Source organism: Phyllostomus hastatus, unplaced genomic scaffold, assembly GCF_019186645.2.
Source record: "Phyllostomus hastatus isolate PE091 unplaced genomic scaffold, TTU_PhHast_1.1 phas_scaffold_78, whole genome shotgun sequence".
In the NCBI taxonomy this organism is placed as follows: Eukaryota; Metazoa; Chordata; class Mammalia; order Chiroptera; family Phyllostomidae; genus Phyllostomus; species Phyllostomus hastatus.
In genome coordinates this window covers 39,758,642-39,782,644 of record NW_025334041.1, presented here as the reverse complement: position 1 = coordinate 39,782,644, position 24,003 = coordinate 39,758,642, and the positions used below count along the sequence as shown (strand labels likewise).

The window sequence follows — 24,003 nt, the reverse complement described above, 5'->3', positions numbered from 1 at the left end:
ATTAATACAGTGAAGTCATCACTGTTCATGTATGTGCATTCCAGTCCACTCTACTTTGCTGCCAGGTTACATTGATGTCCTACAAACCATTCTCGTTATATTAATAATGGCTGGACTTTTCCTGGGCAGAACTCATATATATGATTTAAGCATATACATTTCTGTTCTTTAAATATAAGAAACTTAGAAATAAAAACCTAAAAATGAAAAACCTCTTGATTTTTCCATCTGTGGTCCTAGCCACTTTGAAAAGTATGTAGATCAACTCTTTGGATGACTGACATTTCACGTATGTGGATGATGGGGAATACATAAGGGCTTCACAAGAAAAGTTACTTTGAAAGTTAAGTGTACAAAGTCACTACCAGCTTTCCTAAGGGCCTTATTACTATGCCTCCTTGAAGTTATAAAAGCTCAAAGTAATATGGTTTCTTTTATAGACTTTCAAACAATTTTAGAGAGAAAATTAAGCAAAATACATGCACATGTGTGCACACACACATAAGTATAATTTGAAATTCCTTAGAATTTTCATACCATTAAGTTGTTATGTTTGTATTTAATGAGAATCAATGTCTGTTAAAGACAAAAATATAATTAACTTTTTTCTCACCAAAATATTACATAACAATTAATTCTCTTTAAGTGTATAAATTTTAGATATTTTATCCCCCTTAATAAAGGATAACTAATACAACTGAAGAATTTCTTTTAAACTATTAAGTTAATTAGGTTGACAATATAAGTGTAAAAACAATATGTGAGGTTAATAAGAACAAAAATACATAATAAGGGAAGTAAATAAATATATACAGCCATGGCTGGTGTGGCTCAGTGGATTGAGTGCTGACTTGTGAACCAAAGGGTTACTAGTTCAATTCCCAGTCAGGGCACATGCCTGGGTTGTGGGACAGGTCCCCAGTAGGAGGCATGCGAGAGGCAACCACACATTGATATTTCTCTCCCTCTCTTTTGCTTTCCCTTTCCATTTCTCTAAAAATAAATAAAATCTTTAAATAAATAAATTTAAAGAAGATATGCTGCTTAGGCAAAAAATATATCCCAGATACCGGGTTTAAGTGTTTATATGCAATTGTAAGAGTAATCCAATTCAAGTATTCATTTTCAAGTCAAAATACAGCAAATTCCCTAAGGGAATTCTTCTACCAAAACATAAATAATATTCCTCTTAAAAATGAATAATAAATATATATTTTAAAAGAATCATTTTTCTTTGTTTTCATAACCCAATTTTTATATTAAAATTTCTATGAATTCTAACATCTTGTAATTTTATTTAAATATATCAGATTTTGTGATCAAGTTAGTATACTTATTTTATATTTTTCTTTAGTTTTATCCCTATCACTTTGTGGTTAAATCTAGACTCATTAACAAAGATGACTATTCTCCAATCCTGTCTTCTTCTTTGGGAAAGTTACTAAGAGTTTCTCTTTCTTAATCTGTAAAATTAAGTATAACAATATTATCTACATCACAAGTTTGGTGTAAAGATTGAATGAGTTACCATTAAAAACACATAGAACAGTTCCTGCCATATGAGTAGCATTTAAAAAGTAACTCTAATAATTCCTTAAGATTTGTGATTAAACTAAAGATTAATATACACATAAGATAAATAAAGAACACATGTCTACCTTAAATCTTATTCATTTTGATTTTTTCAAGCACAAATCTATGTTGGGAATGATACAACCACTTAAAATCATGTAGTGATTTTTCAATCATGAAAATGTATTAATGATTATTCTGAAATTATAAAAATAAAATGTATAGCTAATAAGAAATTTCAAGTAGAGTTGGAAAAATATTTATCACCTTAAGGTAAATAAGGAACATAAACTACTAAGGTAAATTAAAGTAACTTATGTAATCTAAACAAGGCAATATATTAGGAGCTGAGACCAGCAATAAATTTCTTTGGGGATATAGTGGGAAATCATGACTTTATCATTCCAATACTGTCCTGCAATATTTGCCTTACAGTTTGCATGAGTTGTGCATCGTTCAATATCACTCTTCTTCCCTATGTTTGACTATGTAACTGAGATACTTTCATAATTTTTAACTGGGGATATTGAGATACATTATTTCTAGATTAAATGCACTCCCAATTTTTTCTATAAGCAGCATACTCTATTTGCCCATTTGCTTTTAGCTCCCATAGTCAACTCGCCCCAAGTAAAAATTTACAAAGGGCTGTAAATGCACCAATAAAGTCTGTATTAACCTTGGTTCACAGAAATCACAAAGAAATATCTTGCTATTGTTTTTCTTATGGAGTTAGTTAACAATTTCCTTTAAAAAAATACAAATTTACCAACCATAATATTTTTCGGAAAAACAATGGTCTTTAAAACTTGTCAGGCATTAAAAATCTTAATGTCAATCCCATGTAAGTTCTTTAATTAGGAAAAAAGTTACTAGCTGTTAGCTAAATGTTGAAAACATAAAATTCATTAAAAGCTACCGGTATTATTGAGTCAGAAATTTTAAAAAATAGTATTGTTCAGTTTTTGATTGAGGCAGCTGCTTTTGGTGTTCCGTAAATATTTTCATGACTGCCAGCTCAAATTTAGCTGCCCAGTTTCTGGAAGACCTTTGCCTGTTAACATGAAGGACTGGGAACACCAGAAAATGAACATCCTTGGGAGCAACCATGAACTTTGAACACCCCAGCACATTTTCTCTGATCCATGTAATTTACATTGGTTTTCTGAAATGCCCAGAAGATTAATTTTCACTTAGAGTGGTAATATGTTTGATAACTCATCCTGTTAGATTTCTCTCTTTCTCTTTTGTTTTCCTTCTCACATATCTCTGTTTCTCCTAGAATTACTTTCCAAATAAACCATGTGTACTTAAATCCTTGTCTCAGAGACTATTTCTGGGAAAAGCAATCTAAGTTGATATATACAGTGGTCTGAGAAAGCAGACACTCAGAATCTGTTGTTGTTCCACTTATTTATGCATTCATTGGTTGATTCTAGAATTAAATCATTTACCAGCCATATGGTAACAAAGACTCCACTAGTAACTGTCTGTATCTCAATCATAACTGAAGGAAAAAAAAATACCTTCTGAGGCTATAGTATCACATTTGCTAAGATTTTTGTCTGTGGTGATTATAACAGAATATAGACTGAAGAAGAGGCACTGAGTGAGCATTTGAGAAATATAGTAATAATCACAAGGGCTGGAAGTTGGTTGGTTGTTGTTAAATTCATTAAAGAAAATGACAACCTCAGGTCAGCCAAGTAGTAACTAAAGGCAAAGTGTAAAAGCCGACAGACTTCTATGGTAGCTAATAGATTTTCATCTCTTATTGTAAGAAAGTCAGTGTGTGCTAGAAATAGGACACAAATTGCTTTTGAGAGTCATGTTATAAGGGAGGCTGCATTCATAGCCTTGGCAGGTTTCTACAGCAAAGTCAGGACACTGATTGGCAAAGAATAGAACCCTAAAATAGGAATGCGGACATCTGAGTCGATGCAGTTGAGAACACTGAACTGCCAGAATTCCCTCTGGATAGGCAGAGGAAACACTTTCCCCTGGAGCGTAGTAGTTTCTCTGTTCCTAAAGATTATGAAATATGACACTTGCTCTCCTTAAGATCTGATCCCATCTCCCCTCATGGCGCTAGGCAACATGTAAGTTAAGTCTCAATATAACCCAACTGAAAATGTAGTCTCTGCCCTAAGAAAACAAAATGAGAATGAATGTTTAACAAAAAGGTGCAAGATCTACCTAAAGTGAACCAGCATATACTGAAAGAACATGCCAGGGACGGATGTTGAGACATCCTGAGGCAACTATACCTGGTCATCAACCTGGTGTGGAGGAAGATGTACCCTGAGATGAGAAAACACCTGGACTCCTGCACCGTGGCAAAGGCTTGGCTGGTTCGCTAGTGCCCCTGAAGGTGTAAGATCAGAAGACCTTCCCCGAACAAAGAGTTCTGGCGGAAAAGCTTGAGGCTGTACCTATAGGCGTGTGCATGCAGTGTGCAAATCTTTTTGTCTCATATCATGACCACTAGAGAGCGTTCATCACACAGGAGGTACTGAACTACTGAGTGGAAGAGATGATTTGTTCATTGGAGGTCATCTAGCCTTTGTATGTGGCAACTGTAGTACTTGCAAAATGAGCCCATGAATGAAGCTGCTTGCTAGCACCATAGAAAGAGGATATGCATGGGCTTAAAAGCACGGGCTCTTTCTCACCAAGGTATGATATAGCTATTGCCACTGGTGAATATCCAAGCCATTGGAAATTGCCCAATGCTGAGTCTTCAATATAGTATCACTTTTCAAAAAGACAACCGGCAACTTGATATCAAATAGATTACATTTGATTTTTGCCCTCTGTGGGGGGGGGGGAGTGGGATACATTTTGTTTTTCTTTTATTGATATATATTCCAGTTATGAGTGCCCTTTCCTGTTCACAATGCCTCCTTCCTCTGGGCTCATCCTACTGCCTGATTTATCATCATGGGTTATCACCATGGAATCCTGCATAGCACCTCCTCAAATCAGCCACCTATTTTATGGTAAATGAGATCCAATAATGAACACATGGCTACAGGATCCACTGGCTCTGCCATGTACTACATCACTAAGAGTTGCCACATGACTAAACATTACAGCAGTCTCTTAATATTCAATTAAGGTTCCATCATGGAGACAACAATCTTTAAGTTGGACTACTGTCCTTCAAAATGCAATATATACTTCGAACCATGGTGCTATGTTCAATGATGTGCTGGTACCAAATTGCATATGCTCATGGAAAAATGGTTTAATATTCAGAATTTTTAAGCCAGTTGACCTCACATAGATATCTTGAAACTGACCATGGTGGTAGTCTTTATATTATGAAAGTTAGCAAATACTACAAATCAGATTTCCCTTCCTCCCACTGGCTCTGCTCCCAAAAAGGCAGAATGCATGAATGTAGGAACAAAGGAAAGGAAGTAGGAATGTCTCCTCTCACCAAAACTCAAAGTGATCCACTAGGAAATGTGTATTTCCTGTCCTTGCAACTTTACTCTGCTGAAATAAATGTTCTGCTTTACAAGACTTTGTGGATGCATGTCAGATGAGGTGGTACTCTTACCAGGCTCATAGTAAGCATTTCACTAAACACAAATCTATAGTTACTATTTGGGTATTTTGGGCTTCTCATGCCACTAGACCAACATGAAAGAAAAAAATTATTCTACTAGCAGGGTTTCAGATGACAAGATTATCATGAATGCTGCTGCTACATAATGCAGGAAGGGAGAACAATCCATAGAACTCAGGGATTCATTCAAGAACTTCCATGCTGGGTGATAACTGTGAAAGGACCCCTGTTTGAATAGACATAGAGACCAGGGATTCAGAGCCCTCTGGAATAAAAGCTTGGTTCATCCCTCCAAGCAAGCTATTAGCAGCACAGAGGTTGGCCGAGGCTGCAGAGAAATTAGGAGGGTATTAGAAGAGAGTAAAGATGAATATAAACTATGGGCTTGGTTCTAACTCTAGCATCCCACATTTTTGATGCATTGTTTCTTTGTTTGATTTTAATTATGACCAGTTGCCATGTTTAAGGATCAGGGACTGGATACAGAGGCCACTGGCCACATTTCTAACTCCCATCACTGGCAACTTTTTGTTTCAGTTGGCCCTCTTGTGGTCAGAGTCTGTTCTGCTCACAAATGGGCAAGGCTGGTACTTATATCCTCAGCTCCATTGGTCTTCAGGCAGAATAACTTTGAAGTTTTTTTCTATACAGCTTCTCAAATTCTCAGGAGAATTATGCTCCTTTAAATTGAACTAAGATCCTTAATTATATTTTATGTTTTTGCAATTTAAAAAAATTGTTCTATTACATTTGTCCCAATTTTTCCCCATTGCTCTCCACTGCCCCGCCTCCCTGAAGGTCAACCTCTACCCACCCTGTTGTCCCTGTGCACGGGTCAATTATACCTGTTCCTTGACTAGACCCTTCCCCTTCTTTCCCCCTTTTTCCCTCTCCCCTCTCCACTCTGGTCATTGTCAGTCTGTTCCTTGTTTCCATGTCTTTGGTTTATTGTGCTCCTTTGTTTTGTTGATTAGATTCCTGTTAGAGATGAGGTCATATAGTATTTGTCTTTCACCCACTGGCTTAATTCACTTAGCACAATGCTCTCCAGTCCCATCCATGCTGTTGGGAAGGGTAGAGCTCCTTCTTTCTTTCTGCTGCATAATGTTCCAATGTGTAAATGTACACATTTTCTTTTTGAATCCCCTCATTTACTGATGGGCACTTGGGCTGTTTCCAGCACTTGGCTATTGTAAATTGTGCTGATATGAACATTGGGGTGCATAGGTTCTTTTGGATTGGTGTTTCAGGATTCTTAGGGTATAATCCCAGCAGTGGAACCTCTGGTTCAAAAGGCTGTTCTGTTATTTTTAGGAAATACCATACTGTTTTCCACAGTGGCTGCACCAGTCTGCATTCCCAACAACAGTACACTAGGGCTCTCTTTTCTCTGCATCCTTACCAGTACTCATTGTTTGTTAACTTGTTAATGAAGGCCACTCTAACCAGTGTGAGGTGGTATCTCATTGGGGTTTTAAATTGCATTTCTCTAATAGCTAGTGATATTGAACATTTTTTCATGTGTCTATGGGCCTTCTGTATGACCTCCTTGAAGAGGTGTCTGTTCAGGTCCTTTGCCAATTTTTTAACTGAATTGTCTTCCTGGTGTTGAGCCATATGAGTTTTTTATATATTTTGGACATCAAACCTTGTCCAGGGTACCACTGGCAAATATATTTTCCTATAAGGTTGATTCCCTTTTCATTTTGATGATGTTTTCTTTCATAAAGCAGAAGTTTCTTAGTTTGATGTAGTCCTGTTTGTTTATTCTTTCATTTCTTCTGCTCTAAGAGATATATTGGTGAAAATATTGCTAAGTGAGATATCTAAAATTTTACTGACTTTGTTTTTTATAAAACTTTTATGGTGTCCTGGCTTACTTTCAAGTCCTTTATCCATCTTGAGTTTTTTCTAGTGTATGGTGTAAGTCAGTGGTTTAGTTTCTTTCTTTCTTTCTTCTTTTTTTTTTTTTGCATGTACCTGCCCAGATCTGCCAACACCCTTTGTTGAAGAGGCTATTTTTACTCCATTTTATGCTCCTGTTCCCTTTGTCAAATATTAATTGACCAGAGACCTGGGTTTATTTCTGGGTTTTCTATTCTGTTCCATTAATCTGTATGTTTGTTCTTATGCCAATACCAGACTGTTTTGATTATAGTGGCCTTGTAATATAGTTTGATATCAGGTATTGTGATCCCCCTACTCTGTTCTTCTTTCTCAAGATTGCTGAGGCAATTTGGGGTCATTTTTGGTTCCATATATATTTTTGAAATATTTGTTCTAAATCTGTGAAATATGTCATAGGTATTGTAATAGGGATTTCTCTGAATTTATAGATTGCTTTGGGTAGTATGGACATTTTAATGATGTTAATTCTTCCAAGCCAGGAACACAGTATATGGTTTCAGTTATTTGCATCTTCCTTAATTTCTTCAGTATTCTGCAGTTTTCTAAACACACGTCTTTTACTTCCTTGGTTGTCTATTCTTAGGTACTTTATTTTTCTCATTGCTCTGGTAAATGGGACTACAAAATGCCTTTGATTTTTAAATATTGACTTTGTATCCTGCTGTTTTGCCAAATTTACTTATTATGTCGAGTAGTTTTTGGTGGAGCCTATACGATTTTCTATGTAGATTATCATGTCATCTGCAAATAATGACAGTCTTACTTTCTCCTTTCCAATTTGGAATTTTTAAATTTCCTTTTCTTGTCTGATCACTGTGGCTGGAACTTCCAAAACTATGTTGAATAAAAGTGGTAAAAGTGGACACCCTTGTCTTGTTCCTGATCTTAGAGGGAAAGCTTTTAATTTTTGCCTGTTGAGTATGATGTTTGCTGTAGATTTCTCATATATGGCTTTAATTATGTTGAGGTATGCCCCCTCTACTCTCACTTTACTGAGTGTTTTTATCATGAATAGGTGCTGTACTTTATCAAATGCTTTTTCATCATCTATTGATATGATCATGTGATTATTTTGTCTTTCATCTTGTTTATGTGGTGTTTTGTGCATGTGGTGTATTGTATTGATCTGCAAATATTACACTAGGGCAATATTGGGATAAATCCCACTTGATCATGTTGTATGATGTTTTTAATGTATTGCTGGATCTGGAGTGCCAATATTTTGTTGAGGATTTTAGTGTCTAAGTTCATCAGCACTGTTGACCTGTAGTTTTTTCCTTTATTGTGCCTTTACTTGATTTTGGAATTATAATAATACTGGCCTCATAAAAACAGTTTGGGAGTTTTCCCTCTTCTTGAATTTTCTGGAATAGCTTGAGGAGGATAGGAGTTAGCTGTTTTAAATTGAACTAAGATCCTTTTATTGGCTTCCCTTGTTTATTCCCTGGCCTCACTTCCCTCCCCAGTCCTTAACTGGTAGTGTTTCCTGGCACAGTGTCCAAATTAACTACTTCCATTTGAATCCATCAGTGAAAATCAGGAAAAAAGATTAAGAAATTAACCATAAAATATCTGCTTATTTTATATAAATTCCATTAGATATGCCAAATCTGTACTGAATTTAATATTTTATAACTTTCTCTTACTATGTCAAAGATCATATTTTGTTAGCAACCATTATAATGCCTTTTGACTAAACAATATGTTTATGTAGAAACTAAATGACTACCTTTTCTCATCATTTTATTTGAGACATAAAGCATTGCATTTTGTTGAATAAGTGGTAACACACAAGGTCAGAATGTAAAATGAGGTTGACATGAATCATAGATCTTTTGTAGTATTAAGTTTAACTAAATAATATCAAGAATACAGATAAGCTAAGGATTTCTAAAGGTTGAGAAGAAGCAGAAAAAAATCTGGATATGGAGGGTAGAGCCCAGGTGCTATGGGCTGAATTGTGTCCCCCTGAAATTCAGATGTTGAAGTCCCAACCCAGTACCTCAGAAATGTAGCAGTGCCTGAAGATAAGGTCTTTAAATATGTGATTAAGTTAAACTGAGGGAGTTAGGTTAGCAACATCATCCAATACGACTGGTGTCCTTATAAGATGAGGAAAAGACACTAGGAGTGTGCATGTACATGGAGAGGACTGTGTAAAGACCAGCAACTAGGCAGTTACTGCAAGCCAAGGAAAGAGGACTTAGGAGAAATGGACCCTGCTGGCACCTTGGTCTTGGACTTCTGACCTCCAGAACTATGAGAAAATTTATTTCGGTAGTTTAAGCTATCCAGTATGTATCATTCTGTATGGCAGCTCTAGAAAATATAGAATGGGTCTTTTCTCACTATATTGGAGACATCTCTCTTGCCCACATGAAAAGAGATCTCAGAAAAAAGTTTATAGGGTTCCTTGTATAGCAGGACTATTTAATCCATGGAATAGCTCCAATATATTAGCCAAGGAGTTCTATCACCTACAGACATTTTTTCAGGGGGTCTTACTTTGTTGATCCTGGGTTCTATTTGCTATAGTTACTCTTAGCTAGGGATATCACACAAGAAGCATTTTAGGAATAAGCCTCTTCCTCTCAGTAAATATCATTACTCTAGTTACCTGGAGCTCTGGTTGACAAGGGATTATGACCCATTCCCCTGCCATTGTTTTGCCCCCAGGGTTGCCCTCTCAGTGAAGGCAGAGAATCCATGGCAGGCCAGCAGCTTTAACTTCTTCCTCCCGGGGGTTTCAGAGACAGACCCACTCTTTTGTGTTCAATACACAAAGTCCTTTTTCCTCACCTTCACTTCAATGAATATATCCATTTCAACTGTGAATTATATCCATCAGTTAACAACCATGACTTTTTTGCCTAAATTCTAAGAATTAAAATGAGATATGGTAACAATCTGTTCTATTTTATTTCTTTCAGAGTTCAGTACACTCTATGAGTGAGAAGGTCTAAGATAGTTCTGGGGAAATAAAAGTTCAAAAGAAACATTCAAATATCTATTGATTCTCTTGTTAAACTGAAAAAAAATATTAGGAGTTAGAATGGTATGAGCACAAGGGTTTAATGTCACTTCTCTGAGTGAAGAAGAATATCTGTAATGTTTTTCTTTCATATTCATTACTTCAATAAATTCAATCATGGGTAAAACCTTAAACATTCAAAAAGGACTTTGGTTTGCCCTGGCTGGTGTGGCTCAGTGGATTGAGTGCCGGACTGCGAACCAAAGGGTTGTAGGTTTGATTCCCAGTCAGGGCACATGCCTGAGCTGCCAGCCAAGTCCCCAGTAGGGGACGTGTGAGAGGTAACCACACATTGAGTTTTTCTCCCTTCTTTCCCCTCTCTATAAAAACAAACAAACAAACAAAATCTTACAAAAAAAAAACAAAACAAAATGACCTTGGCATAGAAATATAGGATTAGTAAAAAGATCAGAACAGCTCAGTGAGATAACATGTAATAGATTAGATATATCTCAGTCTATCTATGAGAAAACACTATGGAGTATTTAAAGGCAGAAGGAGATAGAAACTGCTGATTTAATTCACCAAAAGCGAAGTCATCTTATACTTACTGAAGCTACATTCACAAAATCGTCATCTGAGAGGGTTTCCAACATTTCAGAGACAGACGTTCGGATCAGTTTAAGTGTTAATCCACTAACACTTCCACTCCTATAAAAAGATGGGTCCGTGCATGTTAATGAACACATATGCAGTCACAATAGGACACCTAAGTAAAGGCAATTCGTGTACTGGCTCTAGATTTCTATATAACATTCAAATAATTTTATCTTTAAAAAATCAGTAGTAAAAAGGTCATATTTTTAACAGAGTAGAAATAAAGAAATCTTGTCTTTCTTTCATACCAGCACCAGAATGTATATATTTCTAAATACAATGATAAAATTAACAGTCACATGGCAATCTTAAGTATCTATGGGTACTTATGGCATGTTCACTTATTCAGGAAACCTATCCTAAATACCAGCTTAGTTAGCCAAGTCAGAAGTGACGGTTTTCAACCTCTTTAGGGTAACAGATAAAGTCACTGCTAAAGGAACCCACAGTTTGACTTGATTAAACTGATAATTATAAAGCAGCATAACAATGATGATAATACAGATTTTTTTGTGGACAAAACGCCTTGTTTTGTATCCTAAAGTAGATATTTTCTGGGGTTTAGTCCTCATTTGTCTCATTGCCTCATTTGTCTACACATTCTATGACCCTCAGTGACAATCTCACTGATCTGTGGGGCTCAACTCAAGACAAGTTACTCCCAATTCCACATCTCTAGCTTCGAACTTTCTGTTTTACACTTTGCAGCTTATTAAACAACTCAATGCCTAAAAAGACAAATTACTTCCAAACATATTTTGCTTTCCTGCTTATGTTCTTGGTACCAACTGTCTTAGTCATCCAATTTCCTCCTCCCTCTCAATCTTCCTACCCTTTCAGACAATCTTCCTCATTCGTTCCACTACAATGTTCCCAAGGCAGTGGGAACTCCTCTCTTCACTCTGGCTCAGGCCTTCATTACCCGAAGACCCTGAACTAGTATAAAAGCCACTATATCCAGCTCTTAGTAATCTCTCTTCCCCATGCTAACAGGTGAACATTCTGGAAATTTCCCTTAATACAACATTTCATGGTTCATAGTTACCCTCTAAATACCCAACAATCTCAATAGCCCTTCATTCAACAGCTTTCATTATCCTCTCTGCCTCCACCCACCATCTCCTAGAGATAATTTTTCCTGATATCCTTATCTAAGCCACCTTGCTTCTGTCAATTCTTCCACCAGAAATTCTACTCTCTTTCCTCTCCCCTCCCATGTCTGGTAGTTAAATTCTAATTTGGCTTATTAATGAAGTATTTCCTGACACTTTAAATCAAAGTGCTCTCTCTCCTTGGACCCCTTTATCCCTATGGCATATCTAAGGTCTATTACCTTCCATCTTAATTTAGTTATTTGTAAATATGGTTTAGTTTCACTAATACATTTGATTTATCTCTGAGAGCAGGGAACAAATCTTAACCATCTTTGAGTAGCTATTATGATACTGTATATGTGATGAGACACTCTATGTATGCTGAAATAATTTTTAAAATGACATTTTTTAACTTTATATAAATTTTCTACTTTGAGATGTCCATGTGGGTTCTAAATATTTTAATATGAGCAATTATTGCTGGAAATCATCATACATCCAAAGGACTATAATATATTAAATTACCCTATAGATTTATACTTAAGGAGAATATCAAGGGTTCAAGTATGCTATAGACTCCACAATAATTTAATACAAGATGTGGCTTAAATGCATTTTAACAAATCAAATCAGAAATAATATTTAAGTTACATTTATCTAATTCATTTATCTTCTCTTCTCAGGCTAGACTATACGGTTTTGAAATTATTTGCTTTAGGTTAAAATGGAGAAATTTTCAAATGTTGATGTAAGCCTGTGGTATGGGTTTAGTTGCCTACAAGACACTGGATTTTCTTAGGGGAAATACTCAAAGCATTTCATACATTGTTTTTATTCATTGGTATTACACTTGAAAACAAACTCTATAGCAGGATATATTCTTTTCTGCACTTCACCATTTCATCTTCAATTTCATTGGAGGACTATATACACATATGCACACACCCCCACCCCTTAACTTGAATCAATGTAACACACAAAATTACCAATATAAAAACTCCTAGAATTCGTTCTTATTCATTAACATTTCCCTGAAAAAATCCTAGTATTGACATTTAATACATTTAATTTTTATCTATTTTGTGGCCCAAACCCTGAAAGTTATTTGAATCTTTAATCACTAGGTGCTAACTAAATGATTCTCATTTTGGGGGGTACATAGCAAGAGTTGTTTAGCTTTAGCAACCCTGTACTTTAAAGTTATTTTAACTATAAAGCCAAAAATTAGAAGCAAATGAATAAATTTTCAAAAGCTCGTACTTTAGAACCATGCCATGTCATCATTTTTAATTCCAACATAGATTCTACTCATTTTCAATACAAGAGTTTTTGTTTTGTTGGTGTCAATACAGTTTCTTTGTCTGGACATAAAAGTAATTATGATCACTCTTTGTTCTTTTGCCCCGATACACCATCATTTCTCAGTCCCAGCACATTACCTCTATCTATGAATTCACCCTGTATTCTCAGCACACAAATAAACATGTGTTGTTTAACTACTCACACATCAACCAGAATTAGCATGTCTTTAGGAGATGCAGCTCCTTGGATGTACCTGAAACAAATACCAAATAAATATGTTTTCTCTTTCAAACATTGACATTTGTTAAGGTGATATTTACTGATCTCTGAGATAAAGTATTTTCCAAACAGACCTACTTCCATTCTCTCTCAGTCAATAATACTCTGCTTTTTCATTTATAGCTTTACATTGTCAATATTTAAAAAGCTATATTTAATATATTAGTAGATACATCAGGGGTTTGATGTTTCAATAATGCTTTTCATATGTTTATTTAAAAAGATAAAGAAATGTGTTTAAATACTAAGAGAAAAAGAACTTTAATTCTAGAAGGACATTTTCCAGAAAAAAAATCCTGAACTTCAATTTGTTGACCACATGTTTTAAAGCACACTGCATGGAATAATAATATTAACAAATAATAACCAGGCTGTGTCATATTTTTAAATGTAAAATCCAAACACAAAAATACATATAAACTGTCTAGGAACATGAAAGAGCAACATCAACACAAGAGAAATAAAAGGAACAATAAAGAAATTACACAGGAGAACATACAGTTTTATTTCCAAGAGTTTCCAGTGGTGGCTCTCAAACTTGACAATATCTAAGATACTTAATAGTATCTAAGAACCACCTGGAGAGTTCATTTAATTTGATTCCCAAATTCAACCCAGACCTACAGATTTAGACCTTTGCATTTAAATGCGACTATAAGAGAGCCTTACTCAGATAGTTTAGGAATTGTAGAGAGATAAACATAACTGCAGGTGAATGATCCCAAAGTTTATGGTGCCTAGCCACAGAGTGATTGAGTACAGGGACCTAATTTCCCCAACTGGAAGGGCTGAAACTGAACTCAACTTTCTACTTTTCTCTGATGCTTTTTTATTCATGACTCTAAATTTAACTTCTCAAAAGGCTGCCAGATAATGTGTCAATTAGTTCACGGACAATACCCAGAACAGTTAGTACCTACTCAGTACTGCGTGTTCATGAAACAGAGTTCATAACTTGCACCCAAGTTTGTGTCTCTATAAGAAGGCAAGGGAAAGGGTTGCTGGAATATTCCCATGGAAGGCAAATCTAGCTCATGTGTAGCACATTAACAAATGGCCCGTTGGCGGGGAGATGAGAGGATAGAATATTGTCTGCCTCTTCTGTTTGGCACCTAGCTTTAGTTTCCCTAAAACAACTGGTTCCTGAACCCAAACCATGTGATGCCATGATCTTTGCCACCACTCAATAATACATTGTGTTTCACAGCCACCACACTTGGAGAAATATTAACGAGCATAACATGTGGATTACTAATATCTTGTACTATTATACATGGTTGGTATTCATATAAATTGCCACTGGAGCATTTAACAAGGCATCTTAAAAGCTTTAAATACATTTACTTGAATCAACCATTATGTCTTAGAATTTGTCTGAACCCTAGCAAAAAGTTAAAAAGTAATCTAAATGTCCAATAATAGGGGATTTTTAAATAAGGAACTTCATAGTCATTCTTTTAAAGTGACGTTAAGTGTCTCTTATGAATAAGTACTCAAAGGTATTGATATGAAAAGAGTAGGTTACAAAAACAGTGTATTTTACATAACGTGAACTCATTCAAAAAAGAAACATCCACACATTACATATATATTTTAAAAACTCAAAATATATCAGTTGTGAAATTATGAGTTATAGGTAATTTTTTTAGTTTTACTTAGGAAAATGAGTTGCTCTGGTAGTAAGAAACAAATAATACTTCTTTTTGGAAAAACAAACCTAAGCAATATAACTATGACAAGGAGCAGCTCAAAAAGCTCGGGCCAGTTCTCATTAGTACTCTACCAAGGCCTAGCTACCTCCACTCAGTCTAGATGCCCAGGGAGAGCTGCGCCCCAAGCACACTGGAGGACTGTCAATAGACATCCCCACAAGCTAAAAGAGTTTTGAAGATAAAATTGAACATAAAACTTAAGTAGTATATTTGAAATGAATTTGATAATTAATTTCAATAATATTCATTATTATTACCATGTGAACTTATCTTCTTCATTTACCTTTACCTTATACATTGATGAAAATTTAAAAAATACCTGAGCCCTCTAAATAGTTAGACAGTATTTACCCTGAAAATAGGAAGATGTCCTCCAACATTTTAACAACAAAAAAACTAACCTCCTTTTGTCCTTTTGTCTTTTCATAACGACCTAAAATCCTTACCATGGTCTTCTGCGCACATCATAAAGGTCAATTTTGTTTGGAGTTCGGCTGTTATCAACCCATGGAGAAGCTTTAAAAGAGGGAGGGCATTAAAGTTACATTAAAAATTAGAGGAATTACATGAAAACATTAGAAACTTATAAAAATAGTCTTTAAAATAAACCAAAAACACCATTGATACATTCTACTTATCCATTACAATGTTAAAACAGGATATACCATTTTAATGCCATATTTTTTTTTCCTTTGCCACTCAAGGAAATTATGCTTTCCATCATTTAATCATATTTTTATTCAAAGTCATACTAACTTGTTCTACAAAAATATTGTTGCCTTTTTGGGTTGTTATCACACAACAACATAATTTTTAACCTTATTATTAATATATTTGATAACTGCCAGTCCATTTGAAACTATAACTAAAAGGTTAAAGTATATTTTAAGAACTCCACAAAAACTGTTTTCCTTCAATTTGTTTAAATGATTTGAAGTAATTCAAGTATAGGTTCAAGAATCTTTTGTTTGTGTTAGAGCCTTTACCACTTTCAGTAATCAGGAGAAAAAATTCTTTGTCTAACTGCATTAATTTTAAATGTAATTAATTTATACTTATTCTAATTAAAACTATATTTTAATTAAAACATTACAAAGCTTTACACACACACACACACACCCCTTAGACTTAATGGAGAACAATAAATGCTGATGAATTAGAAGATAATTTTATGCTGAACAAAGTCCTCTCCTTAACATGTTTAGATTTATGACCCTTGAGAAAATTTCTAATTATAATTCATATGACTTATGTCTTCCAATCTATTTTGCCTTTTACTTAGAAGCTATGGAAGTTATGGAGAACTTTACTGAGAATCAGATTTATTAGTCAACTAAGAAAATTAGGCCAATTAGGATATGTCAAAAAATATATACTATGGAGCTTCTCCTTGACTGAGAAATTTCCTTCTTCTTAATGACTATATTGTAAAATGATTTATTCACTTTAAATGGCTAATCATGTTTTGGTGAAATAGTAAGTTCAAATATAGCATTCTTCTAACTATGCTAGTTCCTGAGATAGTCAAAGCAAATAAAATGGTAAATTTATTTTGATTCTTTCAATTTGTATTTGCAGAAACTTTGAGCCAGTGAGATAAATATCAATACTTCTTTTCTTTTTTTGTGGTATAAATGGAATTAAGCAACTGGCATGCTGTTAGGCATGTCAGGACACTTTTGACTATTGAATAATATCTGACTCCCAAGTTAGACTTTTAACTTTAAAATTAAAATATTAAATAAATTGTATCCCACTTTCAGTACAAAGTTGTGTATTGTGCTGGTTATAGATTTATTGCCTCTCAGCTCTAAACTTCTTTTAACTTGCTCTATAAAAATGGATCTGGGCATGTGAGTGATTTTTATTTTACCAACAGCACAATTTTAAGCTCTGTCAGCCACCATGAGTGAAATGTGGCTAACCAATGATTTTGATAAATTATTTAATAAAACTGGAAGAAAGTCACATTTAAATTAGATTTATGAATTCTTTTCATATCACATTTATCTAGGATTTTTGTTTTCACTATAATTTCCCATTGAAATAAACTGTGGTCACTATTACCATGCTCCATAAAATTTGTATCTATTTTTAGAGATGGAAAAAGGGGTCACAATTTACAGGATAAGCTGGATCATTCCGTTTTCTTATAGCACAGTAATTTTAAACCCTTTTTATTTCATGACACACATAAGCTAAGTACTAGAAAGTTGTGGCACACCAGAAATTTATTTTTTGCCAATCTGACAACACATAGGTATAATTTTGCTTCATTCATACCAAACAGCTACTGTTGTCTTGGCAGACATCCATTTTTTATTTGACAATCTAAGGGAAAAACAGTGCCATGGACTAAATAGTTAAATATTGCATGTTTTAAAATTTATTGTGGCACACTGGTTGAAAATGGATGGTAAAGCATATAATCTTAAGTGGTATATATAAAAACATTAAGTCTCCTCTTAGAAGTCTTCTGAGATATCTATTAGGACATAATTAAATAATGTGACTTCTGTGATATTACTAATTAATTTGTTAAAAAATCCCATTGTGGCATTTAACTGGTACATTATTTATATAAGCTCAGAATTATGGAAGATCAAATAGTAAAAAGGATTAATAACCTTAGTGCAACTCCCTAAAATGATCAGTTTCATAACAATGCATGATAAAAGATACATGTTTTGATAAGAAATCAGAGCTTGTAAAATCCCTGCAAAAAGTGTGAAATGTTGCTCAGTTTAGATGTCCCTTTTGCTTTCCAATAAGATTTTGGATGATATGATAAAGGAGTGGAATTGACAGCCTACAATGTGGGCACATCATTTCTGAATACCAAAGTTAATGGTGATAATAAATGTTTATAAGAATGTTTTCCTCTGATCAAAAATGAACTGTGGGTATATCATTGATGAAATTTATTAAACTACAATTCTACTTCACATGATATTTAAGGCATACTATGTCAGTTGTTGAACTATGATTTAAAAAGGTATTTAACTATACATTAAGTCCTCTGTAGATGCAAAGGTGGTCTGAGAATTGTAGTCCTTGGCTAGGCAGTCATATCTAAAAAAACCCTGGGGGCTGGGTGAGACGGTTGAAGGGATTAAGCAAAGAAAAAAAAAAGGAGTCAGGGACACAGACAGCAGTATGGGGACTGCTATCAGAGGGCAGGGGGGTGGGGCATGTAGAAGGTTAAGAGAGGGTAAACGGTGACAGAAGGAGACTTGACTTGGGGTGGTGAACACACAATACCATATACAGATGATATGTTATAGAATTGTGTACCTGAAACCTACGTAACATTATTAACCAAATCACTCCAATAAATTCAATAAAAAGTAAAAACAAAACTTCTCCATGGAATGGGAGGACATTGTGGTGAATAACTAGCAGCCTATGCATCAGATACAGATGAACAATTAGAAAACAAGTAAGAGCTACTATTATAACATCAAATTTTGTGTTTTCAGCAATGTCTTCAAGCAAACCACCTTCAGTATGAGAGAGAGAAAAATACACTACATTCATAACCCAGTAAATACACAAAAGATGTTGGATTTAAGAGTGATTTGTAGACTAAATCTCAGGACTAAGATTGTTTGCACAAGAGGCTCACTAGAAAAAAATAGTGAAGTGAACCAAGTGCTGTTGATGTTGCTTGTGTTACCAAAGAAACCACAGGCTTATTCTTCAGAAATCTTGTAATTGTTGTAAACTGTAAAGCAACTTTGGGCTCTAAACCTGCACTCAAAACAACATTCTATAAAAGCTGTTTATTCCCAAGCACACCCTTCAGATGTGTCAGAAAGGTTTACAGAGCTAACATGATTGGGCGTGGTCTGATGGGCTAAGAAACTTACTTCATGCAAAGAATAGGGTTCTTTGTATTGCTAGTCTGCTGGATTGTAGTTAAGTACCATGGACCAGTGACTGCTCTGTAATTCCTACTCTCTTTTTTACAAATGGCAGTTTTTATTGGGGTCATCCAGAAGACACCAGCATCATATGCTAGTTATCTGGGCAGTGATGAGAATCATACAGAGAAAGTAACTAATAATCTGCTCTATTTTAACTAGCCATATTAGGAAAAGTAATATACACAGGCACAGAAATGCATGTGACCCAGAGATACTAGATATTGAGCTGAATGTACTAATTTAATGGGACTTGGAATTATCTCCTATGGGAAGAAGGTGAGTGTGTTTATGTGTGGAAGTCTGTGCAGAGACTGCACTGTCAGAGGAACATGGACAGCACTTCAGTATACACTTCTTCTTCCTTCCAGTAATAGCGCTCCTCAAGTTTTAACTGACTAATAGAAACTATACTTCTGTCAGTCTCTTGCCATGGTGAGGTATTATGATGAAATTTGAGGCAGTAACATTTGATCAGAAGTGATATATATATATATATAATTTTTTGTCATTCTGTTTGCCTTCTACTAATTTTTTCAGTTTTTGTTTGTTCTCAACTGTGGATGTGGTGGTCTTGACCCAGTTTTAATCATACAGATGAGGACCACCCAAGGAATGGCAAGTGTTAGTGTGGCCAAAAGGTCCACTTAGTTTTTTTCTGTAAAATAAAAGATACATTCTTCATTTTCACCAATAACATTATTGATTTGGGTAATCTGAGTTTGTCAGCTATCTCCCACGTTGATTGTCATAGAACCCCAGTCTCTGAAAATCTCATAGGCCAGGCGACTTACCCTAACCAATTGATTTAGCTACTTTGAGTTTATCAGAAATAAGTGTGTGTTAGTGTGCGTGTGTGTGTGTAACCACAAGGCTGATGTGGCCCCTTGTGAAAATGAGTTTGACACCCCTCCTCTAGATAATTATAATTCTGTTTCCTGCACTGGCCACTGGCTTTCCCTGCCTCTTGTTTCATTTTATTTAGAGACTGAGTTCTACTCTGATACTTGTTTGTAGCTCTGGTACCTATGATCTTTACCCAGTTATCCAGTTTAATTTAACAAATACCTTTTATGCAATGTATGCAAGGTACTGTATTAGATGATACAGGGCATACTTAAATACAACTAGCCTGCAGTTGCCTACATTGTAATGCTTTTTAAAAAGAGAATATGCAAAAAAATTCTGAAAGAAGATAAAATTTGATAGATGTCATTATAGATAAATCAAAGTTCTCTGAGAGAAACAAATAAAGGAAGGCTGCTTTTGTGAAAACCTTCACATGGAAAGTAGTGTTTGTATTCTATTTTGAGTGAGGGATAAGAATCATATGACCAGAGATGGGACTCTAAGAACAACATGTATAGAGATATAAACAGAAAAGTTGGATTGTAGAAAAGCAAATGGAATTAAAACCAAAGAAGTAAAGGGGGAAGAGAAATGTAGGAGTACACTATGAGGACAGGACTGTACAGTAAAGGCAACACTGGAGGCGTGAGGTGGATCAGCGTTGAAGGACATGAACATCATGGTGAGAGAGAGCCAGACATCATTAAGAGACTGATGTCAGATTGTACAATTTTACCAGAGAAATGAAAATCTAAGTTACACTCCAAATAACTTTTTTAATAAATTCCTTCAATTGCTTTTGGCATTGCATTTTAATGTGTTTATAATTTCTTCTGTCTCACCCACTTGTGAGCTCCTCCAGAGCAAAATTCTCTCTTACGGGTATTAGAATTCTTAGGAGACATCAGTTACTACAGAAACAGGAGTTCTGCCTTGCTCTTTCCTCCTTTGAGGACAGACTTGACTACACTGACTTAATTAATCACATGAGTTTTGGATTTTAATTTTGTTTCTGAGCAATGGACTCAATGTTCAGATGATATCATGTTATTGGCTTGAGAGTACCACTGTTATCTCAGCTGTAATATATCCAGAATAATTCTTTCACTGACAGATAAACAAGTAGCAGAAACTCATATATGAATACATAATATTATGGTCAAGGATAAATCACCATAGTGTTTAAAATAAAATAACATTACAAAGTGATTTGCTGCTAATTCCACAGAGGCCAGACAATCCACGTAAAACATTTTAATTTCACAGAAAGGGTTATTTGTCTGTCAGCAGGAGTGGCAGATAATAGGGACAAGTTGTGTGGTCAAGTGGAATATCAATTAAGTAAATAGAATATAAAGACTTAACCATTTAGATGGTTAATATGCAGTTATTATCTGTGACTCAGAAATAAGCTTAAACACAGCACGTTCTATGAAGTAAAAGACACTGGTAAATAATTTCACATATGTGCTACACAGAGAAAAATGTAAACTCTGAGAGAGAAAAATATTTCTGTAAGCAAATAAATCCATTAATTGATTATAATGATATATTCATAAAAACAAAAACAAATTTTGATTCTATAAGAACGAGTTTTTATAAGTCTGTAAATCTTCTTAGATAATAGTGATAATAATATATATCTTAAATATTTAATATTTGGTATACCTTAGACAAGTGCTTAAAATGTTTTCTAAATTTTTGACAAAAATATTTTGAATTTGTAATAAAATACACTAAACATAAAAAGAATTGCATTAGCAAAGATGGATCTAATAACAAAAATGGACAACATAAAGTATAGAAACTTGGCAAAATATATTCTTTCAACTAGTGATTAACTTTTCATTTTTGTTATAGATTTATTTCTCCTTGCCTTTCTTTATAAGGTAAAGGACATTACAAAAGGGTTTATTCATTTCAATGTATAAAATATATTCATCTTCATTGAATATACATATATCATTGCTGAGATGCCCTTAAAATGAATTCAACCTAACAAATAAGGAAGCTCTGTTTTCATTAAAATTTCATTCTATTTCTTACCATGCACATTTTAACAAATTCACATTTATTGATTAAAGAAGAGGATCGACACATTTTTTATATTGAAGCACAGACTTAAAATCTGGAGAGAAATATTTCAATTAGTTGCTAAAAATTCTATTCAGTTCTCAATGTAATTCACAACTTGGTCCATGCTGAGCGCTTGGGTCTTGGTCTTTATCTCAGAGTTGTTTTAGGATTCAGGATAACCTCCTGTTACAGATACCTGCTCCTGCTCTCATAGCAACCTGGCCTGATTCCAGGTACTAAACCAGGTACTCTAGCTGCTTCTCAGTGTCTTGGTTTGAAGTAATTTTGGTACATATTGAGCATTGTAAGGAGAAATAGTCTTTCCTTTTAAAAGTGGTACTTCAAGAGTTTTAAAGTTTTCCTTTAAAAACATGGGAACTATTGGTTTGGTTTGGGGTGTTTTTTTTTTTTTTTTAGTGTAGGAGAAGGTAACAGAGTGTTTTCAAGAAACATTAAGTCTGGCATTTGCGATTTTTATCTAGTACCTATTAAATCAGGAAGCACTTACCCGGGTAATATCGGGCTAGGCCCGTGGCACTGCCAAACACCTGCCACAACAATGAAGGATCTTCATCTCGATTTTTTTTGAAAACCTCATCTAAGGCACTTGTCCAGTTGAGTTCATTTAGTACAATTGTTGCTGAAAAAAAAGGAAAGTATGTAATAAAAACTTATAAATAATAATTGAATCAGTCTCCAATGATTTGCAAAATAATGTTATACATTTTTATTGCTCTACCTATAAAAATACTCTAATTCAGTAGCTATCAAAATGTTTAGACATGGAATTACTTCTTCAAAGAGATTTTTATAGGGCAGGGGCTTTTTGACATCTTGGACTGGGAAATTCTCTGTTGTGGGAGCTTCCTCTGCTTTGCAGAATGCTTAGCAGCATCTCTAGCCTCTGCCCACTAGATGCCAGTACCATCCCCCTTGTCGTGACGAGCGAAGCTGTCTCCAGCCAGCAGCAGATAACCCCTGGAGGGAAAAACTGCTCCCTGTTGAGAATGGCTATAATACATAAAAGAGACAACAGCAGAGCTCTCTGTGTTGAAAAGGAGTGGGAGACATGCCTTCCCTTCAGAGAGTTCTGAAGAAACCTACGGGACACCCTCAACTACTGATGATTCTCTGTGATATACTAACATAATCTGGTCTGTTCCCTGAGTTTAAAAAAGAGATCTTTGTCATTGATCATAGTTTAATAACTGTGTTTATACAACAATAAAATGTATACATTTTGGCAAAAAATTCAGAGAGGTTTGACAATATCAGTGTTAGAAATATGAAGTAGCTCATACTTTATTCCTACCTTTATGAACACTAATTTTCTGTCCAGTTAACTCAATTAATAATTTGAATATGATGCTAGTAAGGATCAGGTCATTGATTTTGATACCTGCTGACTTGAACAAATATTACAAACATGCCATTCATTACAATAAAAGAGAAGCATTATTAATGTGGGATAAAACAAGAGCTATAGTAGTATATAATTTTTAAATAGAGGCCTCTGTAATCATAGCATCCTATGTCTAACATACTAAATGTTATACTGGCTTGGAATATTATTTTCTCTTTATATAAAAAGATGGCAGGAAATCCCATATCTTCTTTTTTTTTTTGGTAAAATATGTACCATGCCCCCAGCAGATTAGCACGTTGGGCCTCTCTCTCTGTGCTTGAGAATCGATGACCAAGCCTGAACAGTGGAAATTAGCTTGGAATAAGGAGCGGAGATACTGTTAAACTTCTATTCTTTTTGGTGGCTGCAGAAAATATATAGGAAGCAAATGCAATCATGTTTAAACCATGCACAAGATTTTTTTAAAGGGTAAAAAAAAGAACTTCTATTAAGAAAGATGTAGAGCATATTAAAGTTTATCACTTACAAAAAAATGAAAAACAGGGTATTGTAAAGTGTTTTAGGACCAGCATCCTAATGCATTTCTCATTATTGAAAACTAACAAGATTTCCATCTTTATAGATGTGATTACTTTCAGAAATATCAGCGTGTGTGTGAATATTCATGAGCTGGGTCAGATTCATAGTGCATCTGAGATACCAGTGAATTAATAGAAAAGC

At 34.7% G+C, this 24,003-nt stretch overlaps 1 protein-coding gene across 8 annotated transcripts in view; it reads right to left on the bottom strand.

Moving 5' to 3' along the window:
• The window catches only part of CACNA2D1 (calcium voltage-gated channel auxiliary subunit alpha2delta 1), a 460,101-nt gene that overhangs the window by 111,379 nt on the left and 324,719 nt on the right, over window positions 1–24,003 (bottom strand). For all 8 annotated transcript variants that reach the window (XM_045827337.1, XM_045827338.1, XM_045827339.1 and 5 more), the window contains exons 7-10: window positions 22,426–22,557; window positions 15,516–15,585; window positions 13,281–13,331; window positions 10,637–10,736 (exon numbers count right to left, since the gene is read on the bottom strand). In XM_045827337.1, the coding sequence (XP_045683293.1) occupies window positions 10,637–10,736; window positions 13,281–13,331; window positions 15,516–15,585; window positions 22,426–22,557 (353 nt within the window). The remainder of the gene's footprint in view (window positions 1–10,636; window positions 10,737–13,280; window positions 13,332–15,515; window positions 15,586–22,425; window positions 22,558–24,003) is intronic.